We start from the raw sequence: 14,707 nt of genomic DNA, 5'->3' as shown, positions 1-14,707 counted from the left end.
GGAATAAAAAAAGGTCATATATCACTGATTCCATTAAAAAATACATTTTATCTCTAATTTAATTATCAAAGTTCGAACAATATATGTCATATGATAAAGCGCGCAGCTTTATCGCTCTGTCGCGTGCTGCATTCTAACGTATGACCAGCGAATTTTCAACCAACGCTCGCTCGGCATTGCAACGTAATGTATGGATTCCTGATTATCAATCTGATGGCGGTGCATATGAAATACAGATATTATACGATTCTTTTTATTCCCAACATTCTAATCGACGTTTCTTTACCGGGCATAAAAGCTCGCATTTCACTGTCACCTCGGAATGAATGTAAAATAGTTGGCATATCTCGCAATAGGAATCCGCTGATTCACATGAGCATATTTGAATCAAAGAATTGTTCCACAATAAGATGTAAACAGGAAATCTCTTTTCTCCCACGCAAATTTGCCGCACAAATTTCTTTGTTCTTTCTTCGTCCCGAAACTCACACCAGTGGACCTTTGCGCGAAGAATATATATTCATTTCGACTTTATTAGATTCTAGAGAACACTCTTGGACTTGCGAGAATCTTAAGTATTTTTGGCCGCCACCTTGACATAGCTCTCGACTACACGTGGCACGAAGTAGATCGTGATAAATCACGAAAACATAGTGATTCTGAAATAAATATTTTATTTTTGGCTTAACTGGCCGTAATTTATTAAAACTAACGAGAGTGCTTTCCATTTAGGCCCAGTTCTACAAATGTAAAATTAATTTTATATTAGTAAAATTCGGTTTAACTTACTCTTTATCTTGTTCTAATTTGACGAGTTAGAACTTATGTCCATTTCTACTAATAGATTAAGTTCTTTTCGGAACAATTTGCTAAACATTTTTTATAAAATGATCATTTCGAAATAATTACAAAGAAATAATTCTTTAAAAAAAATTAATTTAAAATAGTTAGAAAAATCAATTTTTTGTAAAATAGATAGGAAATTTAAAATCGCTATTGCCATTTGAAAGGATCAATCTTTTAGAGATCAAAATATTTCTAGACAACTTTTCTAGTACAACTTGTTTCTCATTTTTTTTAATTTAAAAAAAAAAGAGTCGAACCGAGATTAAACCCAGATGACAAAAAGTGTCTAAAATCAGGTTACAAGATTTTTTTTGCGTCTAAAAGACGACTTAAAGGCGTTTTATGTCATAATTTTAGATTCTGTGTTTTGGGGAACTAAACTATATTTAGAAACGAGCATAAATATGTAGACACAAGTATTCTGTCTTTATTTAGCATTTAATGAGTACAACAAAGACTGAACGACATTTATGTCGATTTGTGTCACCAAATGGTAAACAGCGAAATGGTAACAGGAAAGCGGAAGTACGCGGAGAAAAAGAGACTTTAAGCTTCTACATATTACCTTGCTGTTCGCTTAATAGCTGTTAATGAAACTGCATTTTGTAGTTTTTTGCTTTTATCTTAGTACTCCATTTCAAGCGAAACAAAAAAAAGATTTATTTATATTTATTATTATTGTCATACATAATAATAATAATAATAAATGTAAGAGCGAGTAATTTTACGAAAATTCTTGTAAGACTACTTCGATTCCTTCATTTGATAGTTTAGTCTACTAGACTATTCAGATGTAATTCTAAAATTCATTTTAATTTATTAACGACAATAAAATAATTTTACATAGAGCTCTCGATCAAAATAATATTACAATAAAACCGAAAAAGAGTTAAAAACACGGTTGTTATTTGTGTTTATTATATAAAATTTTTTTCCTTTCTATTTATTCATACAAAATACAATAGTTGATCAACTTATTTTAATTTATTAACCAATTGTTATATAGAAATAGAAGAATAATCTTCTTTGTTTGTACAAAACGGAAAAACAAATAAAATGAAGATATTCTAAAAAAAATTATTTATAAATAGATTCACAATCATTTTATTTGAATAAAATCATCAGTTATTTGAAAGATCTTTTTAAAACTAAAAGAATCTTTCAAATAAAAGATAACGCTGTTTAAATGGTATATGTTTTTTTCTTGCTCGTAAGGAAGGTGCAAAATGAATCAAAATTACACGGACTCTAGAAAATATGGATGTGGATTTAACATCATGTTGACATTTATATAATTCTCATAATCTTGATGTAGATATAAAATATCAAGATTTAACATCACATAATATTAAATTCACATTATTCCAAGGAACACAAATCAAAAGAAAGTCAAAATGACATCATTTTGACGTCGTGATAATCAAAACGATGATTTTTGATTATCAAATTTGTTTGACGTAAAAAAACGTAAGAATTATGAGACCTATGATATTAAATTTTCATATATTTTTAAAGTGAGGGGGAAGAAAATGTGCACCTTTTTGCGACATACGTTCCACTCAATATTTAAAATTATCCGTACAATACTTTATCTAATGGACATTCTGGGACCATCCTTTAGACGTCATCTAAACATTTTTAGGATGTCCTTTGAAGGCTTTACTGCATGGGTAAATATCGACATCATCAAATACTCCATTATAAATATATCTTCGCCTACAGATAGATACATCGCGATAGGTGCATCATACGCGATCATACGCCTGCGCGCGAAGCCGCCCTCGGTTTCCCTGAAGGCTCAAAGCCGATTTTCTCGCGTCTCAGTCGCGGACAGGGAAGCAGCGCGCGTACGTAGTCGGGGCGTCGCGACGCTTCGTGGTGATCGCGTTAGTATGAGAGCGTCGAGCGAGCACGATAGATCGGTCTCGGGATCGTGGTCCCGGCACCCTCGATGAGTCGCGAGAATCATTGTACAGCTGGACCACGCGTTGAGCATCCCGCAAGGGAGATCGAGCATAATAGAGACGTGTACGACGTATAGCGATTTTCCACGCATATCAAAAAAAAGAATATAAGAAATAGATAAATGGATTGATAACGAAATTTGTGAGGAGAAGTGCTTTCCTCGGATAGTTCCTCCTCTAGATTCTGGACGATGCTCAAATGTACTCTCGTGTAACAGACGCTCCACCGTGAAAGGCCCATACAGTACATTTCATCTCAGGGATCTTTCTGGGAACGTTCTAAGGATATTGGGACGTTCGTAGGATGTCCTTCAGAACGTCCCTTAGAGATCTGTGCTATATGGGGAAAAATGACGAACGTGTTGCGAATGGAACTGCGACGAATTACAAGAGAGAAACAACCGTGTAGGTCTGAGTGCGCGTTTGTGAGTGTATGTGAGATTGGTTTTCATATTTTTCCGCGTGCGTGTCTTCGTTTTTCTCGCTTCGCGAATCCCCCGAGGATGCGCAAGCCTCAGTAGTAGTACCGGCCTAAATCTCCTACGTAGGTAATCATATTCGCGTAGGTAAGAAATCCGCGCGGCATCGCGACATAGATTCTAAGAACTTTATTCTGTATCAATTCGATAAAACTTGGTGAACCATCGTCCCCGTCGCCTAATAGAAGAAATTGCCGCGATTTTCCAACTCGGCGGACTCTTCAACAGGTGGCCGAAATCGATGTCGCACGTGTACAAAAGCGTACGATCTTTTACGGTACATCACTTTTCACGATCTTTCACGGTACATCTTTTTCTTTTTACTTTCTTTTTATTATTTTTTTGTTTCTTCTTCAAAATTTGAATCTTCTTAGAATTTCTAAGCTGTAGATGTGAAAGTTGGGAGGAGAGAATTTTAAAAAGATTTATTCAAATGTGTGTTTTCGGAGCACTCTTCTTTCGCACATAACTCTTTTGGAGTTCTTTCTCCTTTTTTACAGCAACGTCGTAATTCTTTGCAAGATTATTATAAATATTAAATTATCATTTATTAGTTTATCATTAATTAAAATTTTATATTGTTATATTAAAAAAAATAAAAGTAAAAGTTTACATTATTACATATAATAAACTTGCCATCTAATTATTAAATTATAGAGAGACATAATATAATAACCGAAAAATTGTTAATGTTTGATAAATCAACAAGGAATTATTTGATTATTAAAAAACTGAAGGTATATATTAATATACTATATATAGAAATGCAAAATCATGATATATCATAAATATATCGTAATACAATATTATATTTAAGGTTTAAGTATACCTATATTTAAATTTGTATTAAAAAAATTATTCCTTGTTCTTATTTATTGAAATACATGATATAATAAAATTGAACAATTATCAACGGATTTATTAACTCACGCTCGATAATTTATGTTTAAAGTTTATGTTAAAGGACGTTTTAACAAATGTTCCTCATTCTCTAAGCCTCCCATAATGATTTCTCGATACTCTTCTGAAACTAGTTCACATCGGATTCATTAAAATATCTACCATAGTCGCTAAAATCGGTGTCCATCAACGGTGTAGCACGTAACGTGATTCCATTAATCTTCGATTAATACGCATCGCGTATTAATTCCACTCTAACGAGTGGAAAACTGTTTTCGCTCAGTGTAATTTACGACCCCTTAACCGCGCATAAGCAAATCCGCACGCAACAGCCGTTAAAAAATATCAGTAAAATCGTCGTATCGTTCTTTGATAACATTATTATTCAATATCCAAGAACAAAAAAAAGAGAAAGAAAAAAGAGAACGCAAAGCTGTGTCATCAGTAAATACACGCGTCCTATTTTCGATTCTTAATGACAAAATAATCTTGAGGAATGGTGGAATGAGTTCTGTCAAGCTTTTTAAATAGCCTCTCTTTCTCTCTCTTTCTCTCTCTCTCTCTCTCTCTCTCTCTCTCTCCTCACTTCCAAGACTCGTGAAGCACGACGTGGCCGGTATTGTCGACCGCTCGAAACTTTCCGAAACGCTTGTTTGACGGCGATGACGACACACCACTAAACTTTGTTGACGGTTTTGCCCACACCGACCAGGTCATAATCGGTGCTCCTAATTGCTCTCCAATGTCTTGTTTCAGCGAGAGAAACGACCGTCGTTTCCCAGAAAGTTTGAAAGTTTTGTCGCCATATACAAACATATTAATTGCTTGACTGTCGCCGCCATTCGCTCCGAGTATAACGTGAACGCCCGACAATGATGTGCAATCGATGTTTCTATTAATATATCGGCAAGCATATAATATTCACACACCGTATAAATAGTGAAAGAAATTTGTAATACAAATGACTTTGGACAATTGAGTATTTCTCTGTTCTGAATAGTCGAAAAGAACAGCGTAAAGGTATAATTCAGGAGTAAGAATGAAATATACAACGACCCTTTGGCTTTTTAGCATTCCCCTTTTGTCTGCCTGTATTCTGCTCTTTAATTAAACATTTATACATTGCTACCTTGTAAATTAATAAACAAGGCAATTGGTGTTACCTCTAAATTCATCATCAGTTATTTACGACATTAGCTATTTTCTGTTTCAACGTGAATTCTGTTTGAAAAATGGTAAAAAATTACCGTGGAAATGCAAAAAGAAAATATTTTTAACTTCGGATACTAAAAAACGGATGAAGCGAATTTCAAGATTTTATAATTGATGTTATATAAAAAAATAATTAAATATTCAATAAGAGATAAAAGCACAGTACTCCCCATTAATCTATCTTTAAACTGTCAGAGAATTAAACTTAAATTAAATCGTGCTTAAAGGATTATCTCGACGGAAGTCGAGCAAGAGTTGCAAAGCTTGCATACGCGTCGAGTAATCGATGCCCTCAAACAGTTGGTCCTGCAAGGATACCGCCGCACGAAACTCAAGTTAATCTCCTTATCTGAGGTTATAACTTGCTTATCAGAATCCTCCGACGCCGGAACGTCCGCCGCGCGGGATAACAGCAGTGCTGTTAACATTAATGAGCGAGGAGCTCCATGAGAAATTAATTCACTTCTCGTGATTGACGAAGCATACATCGTTTGGATTTTCTTCCGGATAATTCCCACCTCGTCGAATTGCATTACCGGATCGACCTCCTCTCACATCTCTCCCTCTCACATTCGTTCTGAGAGATGAGCCATCAGCGAATTCATCCGCGTCAGCGTATCATTGACGCATGATCGATTCGACGGGATAGCACCAAAGAAAAAGAGAGAAAAAGGAGAAGAAGAAAGAAGAAGAGGAGGCGTGTAACACGAATAATTGATCTAGCACTCTTCAAAATGCATCGTAAATAATGGTACAACGCAAATAATATTAATCACCATGCAGAACTCATCAGCGCGCAACTATAGCTACGTGTCGGAGGACATAACGTCGAACTTGTCGGTGCAAATAATATTCTGCCTGTTCTACATCATTATCTTCGTGCTGGGCATATTCGGTAACGTGCTGGTAGTCTTCGTCGTCGGACGAAACCGTCAGATGCACACCGTCACCAATCTCTTCATCACAAATCTCGCGCTCAGCGACGTGCTGCTATGCGTACTGGCCGTGCCCTTTACCCCTCTGTACACCTTTTTGAGCGGTTGGATCTTCGGTAAGACCCTCTGCCACCTGGTGCCCTACTCCCAGGGCGTCAGCGTGTACATCAGTACGCTCACGCTGACAAGCATAGCCGTCGATCGATTCCTAGTGATTATCTATCCGTTCCATCCGCGCATGAAGATTAAGATGTGCTTAGCGATCATCGTAAGTATTTGGGTGATCGCGTTGTTACTTACTTTGCCATATGGGCTTTACATGCAGTTAGAGGAGACGTATATCTCCTTCTGCGAGGAGAATTGGCCCGGTGAGCCATTTCGCAAGGTCTTCAGTTCGCTCACATCGATACTGCAGTTTGTCGTGCCGTTCTTTGTAATCTCCTTTTGCTACATATGCGTGTCGATTAAGCTGAACGATCGGGCGCGTGCCAAACCCGGCACCAAGACCAGCAAGCGTGAAGAAGCGGATCGCGAGAGGAAACGCCGGACTAATCGGATGCTGATCGCCATGGTTGCCATATTCGGTGTGTCCTGGTTGCCGCTCAATATTGTCAACGTCGTCGATGATTTCTATTCGTACGCCAATGACTGGTCCTACTACAGACTCTGCTTTTTCATGTCGCACTGCATCGCCATGAGCAGCACCTGTTATAATCCGTTCCTCTACGCCTGGCTCAATGACAACTTTCGCAAGGAATTCAAGCAGGTGTGTATATGCAGCGAGCTATAACTTTTATTTCTCTGAGTATCACATCACGAAGATTAAGGCTAAATTAGATATGAGTATGTTTTAAATAATTGAATATCAAATCAGATATTTTCTTTCATATGAAAAATGGAGAACACTTGGAGCATCTCCTGTAAATAATAAACATCCATTTCAAACTTTTAAATAAAATAGTATCATGATTTGATATTACTATATTCATATCCATTAACATTAATGAATCTCATATCACAAGGGCCAACGTTAAACTGGATTTTGCGCAGCTTATATCGGAAAAATCCGTCTATTTCGCTGCTTTCCATTCATCTGCGAGATATACACGAGCAAGCAGATCATTTTTAATGCAGTCGGAAAGCACATATACGTAATACTTTTATACAGGGTGAATTATAAACGTTTTAAAATTTTATAAACGTGTTCGTGCAAAGAAAAAACAAATGCATCCAAATATGAACGTTAGATTATAAATGCTTCGTTATCGAAATAATGAATACAAATACAGTATGATTTTATTTAAAAGTTTATTTAAAAATTTATTTAAAAGTTTCATGAGGATATTTTGTTGGTTGTACATACAAGCGCGCATAATAATTTATGTAACGGTTTTTTTCTGAGAAAAGCACGCATCATTTTTTTAAAAAGATAAATTTGTTATGATTTTCTACACACGAAAGAAATAATCTTTTTGTGCGATTTTCATTTATGACTCAATCATTATTTCATATCTATTTGTATTCATTATTTCGATAACGAAGCATTTGTGACTTGAAGTTTATAGAAATATTTGTTCTTTCTTTTTATCCAAACATTTAAAACTTTTAAAACATATTTATGACTCACCCTGTATACTTAATAAAATCTACCTTCACGAAATCGTACAACTACAGAAATGATGCGTTAAAAATTGTATCTCTCGACGTTTTTGAAGTAAGTGAATTCTCGAAAACGCAAAGCTCTCAGCAATTTAAATTTCTACTTAAAAATTTTCCAGCTTTTTAAATTTCTACTTAAGCAAGGAATTTAGGCAATATTTTTACGAAAAAAATAAAGTTCGTTCCAATGTATTTTACATAATATATCTTTTTTAGTTAGACTAATATAATTTTACATCGCCATACGTTTAATGCATCTAGAATTATCTACATGCAATTTCTAAGGAGCGTGCAAGGATGCACTTTAAGTAATTAGGGCACAGAACTGTTTATGTCGAAGAAGCAAGAATCTGATGTATTATGTTCTCAATTGCAACACGTTGAGGAGAAACTAGAATTCTATCGCGCCGAAATTAATTTGTAGCAGAGCTATTTCTTCCCTCCGAGTCTACATATTCATGAAATGATGAAACATGTTTAGGATATCAATGTGCACTAGTAAGACAGTCGCGTATAAATGAGATACGCATAAATGTATTTTGTCGGATGCCTTATTGAATGCTACACAACTTGCATTGAATAAGGGTATTCAATCGATTCAAAGATGCGAGTATTGGCGGTTTCGAGTATGGTCGCATTTACCGAGGCAAGAATTTATGGTAAAAGAATAACTTTTGCGCTCTTTTTTCTCGCGAAAAGACTTTCCTTCAGCTACTTGCGAATTCATAAAATAGAAAAAGATTTACACGATAAGGACGTTTTATACTTTGCGGTATTTTCTCGTTTTCTAATATTCTATCGGAAAATATGTGTCGGATTTTGCATGACGCTTGTTTCTGTTATTTCTCCTCTCTACATTTTATTGTATTGTTCTTTCCATTTATTTTTCTCTTTGTATATTTATTTTGTTATAGAAACGAAAAAGATAGTATCACTTATGTGATCTATTGTTTATTGTAACATTCACCATTTTATAAAGTAATTAAAAGGAATTAATTGTAATAAATTTGATTTTGCAACGTAATTCCGCTCATGGAAAATGCTTTGATATTAATAAGACTTGAGTATCGTAATGAGTATCGTGTGGAAGTCGAGTTACGAGCATTTTCTTCGCGCTCGTCAAGTTTGATTAATTTTTCTCGATCTGTATTGAATTAATTTTTAATTATCCACATCTTCTACAACTTGATTACGCCCTTTCATCAATTTTCGACCTTAAGTTCGCAATAATAAAATGTGGTTAACGATTGTTCCATTACGGCGCTCTCATAAACTGCAATTACGGAATCGATTAATAATTTCGTTTAGGTGTAAAATTAATTTAAATGCACCACATCTTGAGGGATATCGTTACTAAAGGATACCATATAAAATCAAATATCGCTCTTATATATAGTTGAGTCTAATAAAATTCATATAAAAAAACCAAACTTTTTAGAGATATTATTTCAATTACTTGTAAATATATAATCTGCCTGATTTAATATAAATGTGTAACATAAATATATGAACGTACATAAATCGTTTATAACATAATATTATGAATAGTATAAATTAGTATAAATTAAAGCATAAATAAGTAAGCATAAATTAGTCTAAATATCCAACTTGATATCATCTTTACAGAAATCTAATACTACAATCACAATTCAATGATAGTTAAAATATTAAAAGATAAAAGTAATTAATAACTTATTTTAAATATTAAAAACACTGTTGTCCGATGCTTTTAATACTTCAAATAAGTAATTAATTATGTACTTTCAATATTAAATTGGCCACTAATTAAATTAGTCAGTATTATATAAGGGAAATAATAAATCATGTACGTTTCAAGAAAATGTATATCGTTTATTAAATGTTGAGAGAGAGAGGGGGGGGGAGGGAGGGAGGGAGGGAGAGAGAGAGGGAGAGGGAGAGAGAATGAGTGAGTGAAAAATCTCGTACTAAAAAATTAATTAAAAATATAAATTTTTAAAGGTCCTGCCGTGTTATTCAAGAAACTCCAACAGTAACACTCCGAGAATCAAGAAGAGTTGCAGAGGCGAGAAGATTTGTAATGGTAATAACACCCTGCAAGAGACCCTATTGCCCAGTAATACGAAAACGCAGAATCCCGAGGGATGCGAGATGATCATTCTGGAGCAGACGACGAATATCTCAAAGGAGTTAGATCAGCCTACGAGTTCCTCAAAGGATTTTGACGACGCAACTCTGTGAGAGAAAGGTATGCAAATACATTTCGTTACATAAAGACATGTCATACGGGGTAAACGTCAACTATCATAATGGAGATGTCACAGTAGGAGAGCAATTCGATCATTCACTGATAACAATTTTGTTGTTATCAACCGAGTTGATAACAATATTAACAATTTGAATACCTGCTAAGTTTGTCCTTTGCCAAATTTTCTTCCATTGTCTAAACGGCCGCGTTGTAACGCTCAAATTAAAAACAGTTTTTTCCTCACACAGCGATAATAAAAATTATTTTTTTATAAATAGCTTTCTGTCATGTTTAACGTACCAGAAAATATGTATATAAATGAATGTTTGCAAGCGCAAACATTAACGCTTTCCGTATCACTGGTAATCCGCACTGAACTTTCCATTCAGTTCACTTGATATTTTGGTTTAAAAAAAAAATAATTATAAAATAATTTTTAATATCATATACGTGGATATACATAATAATGATATATGATGCAATATTGGTACATTAGACCTTTACAATAATTTTTATAATTTTTTTAACCATTATAAAATACATGTTATTTAACAAATATAATAAACACAAAAAAAAATACCATGACTAAAAAATGGAAAAAAGATATCGATTACGAATATATTGAATAATTTTAAAAGTATTTATATCAACGTCGAATGAATAGTCAATGTATCGAATAAAATATCACACAGTCGATATTTCTAATAAAAGCATTTTATTATATTAGACAATAATATTATTAAATCTTTATAAACGCATATATAAGACATTATAAAAATAAAATCTTTTACTTTTTATGAACTTTGTATTTCAATTTTTTATTATAAGCTTTTTCTATTATATAATATTTTTTATAATATTTTATATAATAGGTATATAATTATATCAAAGATATATCTTAATAATATTTAAAATATTCATTTTACGAATAATTTTAAAGTGTTTATTAGATATTGTATTGATATGTTTTCTATTCAATATTTTGCAGCGAAAATGGAAATATATGTATAAAACGGATGATAATAATATCTAATATCAATAAACATTTCTATAACAGAGTTATCGATGACTCACGCGACGTGTCAAATCACTTAAAATTGAACATGTTATATATTATCTGATTATATAAACATTATTATTATATCTGATTATATAAACAATATAATCAGACGTATTCTTTTATACTCCACCATATGTTACACTCTCTTTATAATATTTTGGTGTATTACTATCGCTACTTTTTCGGATGTGACAGCAAACTGTTCTAATATCATTCGTTTGTCATAATAAAATTTCTTCATATTACGTAGCATGAGATTTTCATCTTTCGAATCCAGGATGTCTTGCTCGTTCAAGAAACTTGATTTTTCTTTTGGTGAGAAAGATGCTTCGATTTCGTAAAAAAGTTCATCTCCGTAGCTTTTCAGTTCTAGATGCTACCAGTTTCCTTCGTACATGTATTTTATGAGATTCTGTCGGAACGACAAATGCCAACTGGCTAACATAGTGCACATACATACGCTCGAATATATAGCCGGAACACATACTAAAGAAAGGAATACCGAGAGCTTTACGAGATTCACGAGAGGGAGGAAAGCCGTTCGAATGCTTGTGCGCGATTTCCACCTCCGGTCGAGCTACGGAGACGGTAAGGTAAAACGAAACACTGGAAATTCGCAAAATGCTAGAACTTGTGCTTCCTCATGGTGGAGAAATTTTTTGATAGTAACACATCGCAATTGTTGAGAATTCCACCCACGTTTAGTCGTATGTTTGTGCACTTTACGCTGATGCGACGGTAAACCATGCTCGCCCCAAACAGATAGATAGACTTACGTAACGATCGCTACACGAAAAGTTATCATTTCATCTTCCGTCTCGCCGATGAGCGAATCGAAACAAAACAGGAGATGCGTCGAAAGAAAATTGCTATAGATTCATCTGTTTATGTGAATTTGGTTTATGCAGATTGTGTAAGTGAAAACTTCGATTAGAACAAGATCGATTGATTACTCATGTGAGTAAATATTTTACGTTTGTGTAAAGTTCACTTTGGAAAATTTGTAAATCGTGGCAGAGAGAGAATTCTATTTATAATTTGAGATGCGACTACAATATGAGAGATGTTTTAGGAGAATTGAAATGCGTACACAAAACGCAGATAAATATATGACATTATATAAAATTACAAATCAAATTTGCTAAATTCTGTAAATTTCTAATTTTAATATATCTTGAGATTATAGAAATATTGCGACAAATTTATTAAGATACTTAGATTAATATCAAATTATTAATATCCTTCCAAAATGCTTATTAACATAAAAAATTATTAAATTGCTTTTGTGAATATTTAATATATAATATTGTTACTTTAATTTTGATCATAATTGTGTCTCAAGATTGAGAAAAGAGATTTCGTGTGCGCGGTTTGCAGAATTGGCTATGTAGAGTAACTCCGGTATATACGCCGCACCTATCAAAAACTTAATTTATTAAGTATTATTTAGTATATTTAAAATAAATAAACTATATCATATATAAAAATGTTGTATTGTTTACTATTATGAAAAAAATATTAGAAATCCGAAATATTTATTTTTCGTATTAAAAAATAAACTTTTTGAAACCTTTGCATTTTTTGTTGTATATCCTATAGGGATATGTGGCTCATAGGGGGAGGGGAGGAGGTATGTACTCATGAAAAATTTACATATACATAATTTACGTATACATAAAAAATTACATATAAATAAAACGTAAAATGATAACTTATGAATAACTTATAAAATCTGTTTATAAAGAATAAAAATGATAACTTATGAATAACTTATAAAATCTGTTTATAAAGAATAAAAATGATAAACATGTATATAAAACAATAAATAATAATTACAATCTTCCTGTATATATTACAAGGGTTATAACATGAGGTATATATAATATTTCGTGTAATGCGTATATTATAATTAGTGTACTGAATTTAATCTGCGCATTTTGTATCCTTTGGGCATAAATCCTGCTCACTAAAAATGTCGTATATCCCAAACAGGTGGGATATACAAGACAACAAATTAAACAAAGAATACGAAAGCAAAGCACTTGTATTTTGCTATACAATATGCTTTACTATTCCATTACATGTATGTATTACGAAATAACCACTAAGTCTTTTACATGTTCTTCAGTAATCATTTTATTAGATCATTTAAAAAGTATCCGGTTTTTTGTTCAATTTTTGAATGAAAAACCGCGGATACTTTTTAAATGACCCAATATATAGATTATAATTTATGATGGCACTATCTATTACAATGACAAATTGATTCAACTCACAATTTCATTAATATTAACAGTAAAAAGCTAAAATAACTCAGCTAAAATAAACTCATAATTCAATACTAATATAACATAAAGACATGTAACAGAGTAGTTGCAGGAAAATTATACTCCCATTCCTTTTATTTTTTTCTGATTTTTGCGGCCTAAATCCCAGTAGGGGCATATTTGCCGGAGTTATCCTATATAAATTTACTCTGAAATATTTAGACACTAAGATCCGTTTTATATCCGAAAATAGGATTATTTGTCTTAATTTATTTTTGTCGGTCTAATACGAATTATAATTGTAGTGTATATTTCCTCTTTGCCGTACTTAATTTTTTTGTCTTAATAAATTAATTATTGTATATACTATATCAAATACTTCTTTTCCCAATGTATAAAGACATTTCAAAAAGGAAGATTCTGAAATTCTTATTTTAGCGTTTATAGTCCGTTATATCAAGTCTTCATTACAATATAAAAACATCCTTGCCCTTTATATCGTTCTCGATCGTCGGCCCTCGCTGGGGAAATACAACGAAGAGGTAGGAGCGAAATAAAAAGTTTCACAGAGAATTGTATTGTCACGAGATATTTTATTGTTACGTCGATTGACGTAACAATAATATATTTATGTATATATATATATATATATATATATATATATATATATATATATATATATATGATTCAGACACAGTCTCCAAATATAAAAGAAAAGGGCATGGGAAGAAGTTCGATAACTTCAATATAAACGGTCTCTACAGACCTGGAAATGACGTGTCATAGGTCGAAAGTTTCGCAAAATTGGGGTAGGATCGAATCTTGTCGAGACTTCCATATATTAAAATTCAAAGCCCTCTCCCGGTATAGCTCACCCACACACGGTTTATTTTATAAAAGCAGAATGCAAGTTAAACTTCGAACGAGTAAAGTCCCAAACGGCGATATTAAATCGTTCTTTTATAGCACAATGTGGCGCGAAATGAAACAACTTACGTAATATTCCATCATATGGCATCGCAATATTCCGATGACTTGTTTTGCGAATGTATTGAGCCATGCTCGATTTCGGTCGCATCCTGTAAATATCGTAGATGGAATAAAAAAAAATACACAAGGTAACATCCGTTTGCGAGAATTGACATTTATCACGGAACG

The 14,707-nt window shown here is 33.1% G+C and overlaps 2 protein-coding genes across 16 annotated transcripts in view; one reads left to right on the top strand and one right to left on the bottom strand.

Moving 5' to 3' along the window:
* The window catches only part of p130CAS (Serine_rich_CAS and FAT-like_CAS_C domain-containing protein p130CAS), a 241,731-nt gene that overhangs the window by 105,933 nt on the left and 121,091 nt on the right, over positions 1-14,707 (bottom strand). The gene's annotated exons all lie outside the window — the stretch shown is intronic.
* LOC105143592 (prolactin-releasing peptide receptor) overlaps positions 1,876-14,707 on the top strand; it is a 71,016-nt gene continuing 58,184 nt past the window's right edge. Inside the window, exons 1-3 of one of the 15 annotated variants that reach the window (XM_011052015.2) lie at positions 1,876-3,215; positions 5,775-7,102; positions 9,976-10,222. In XM_011052015.2, the coding sequence (XP_011050317.1) occupies positions 6,179-7,102; positions 9,976-10,215 (1,164 nt within the window). In that variant the 5' untranslated portion in view covers positions 1,876-3,215; positions 5,775-6,178 and the 3' untranslated portion in view covers positions 10,216-10,222. Of the gene's footprint in view, positions 7,103-9,975; positions 10,223-14,707 lie in introns of all 15 variants that reach the window. The other 14 variants (XM_011052014.2, XM_087402532.1, XM_087402533.1 and 11 more) reach the window with 14 other exon arrangements.

The sequence above is a fragment of the Acromyrmex echinatior genome, chromosome 2, assembly GCF_024713525.1.
Source record: "Acromyrmex echinatior isolate Ae372 chromosome 2, ASM2471352v2, whole genome shotgun sequence".
NCBI classification, from domain to species: Eukaryota; Metazoa; Arthropoda; class Insecta; order Hymenoptera; family Formicidae; genus Acromyrmex; species Acromyrmex echinatior.
This window is presented reverse-complemented; position numbering and strand designations above follow the sequence as displayed.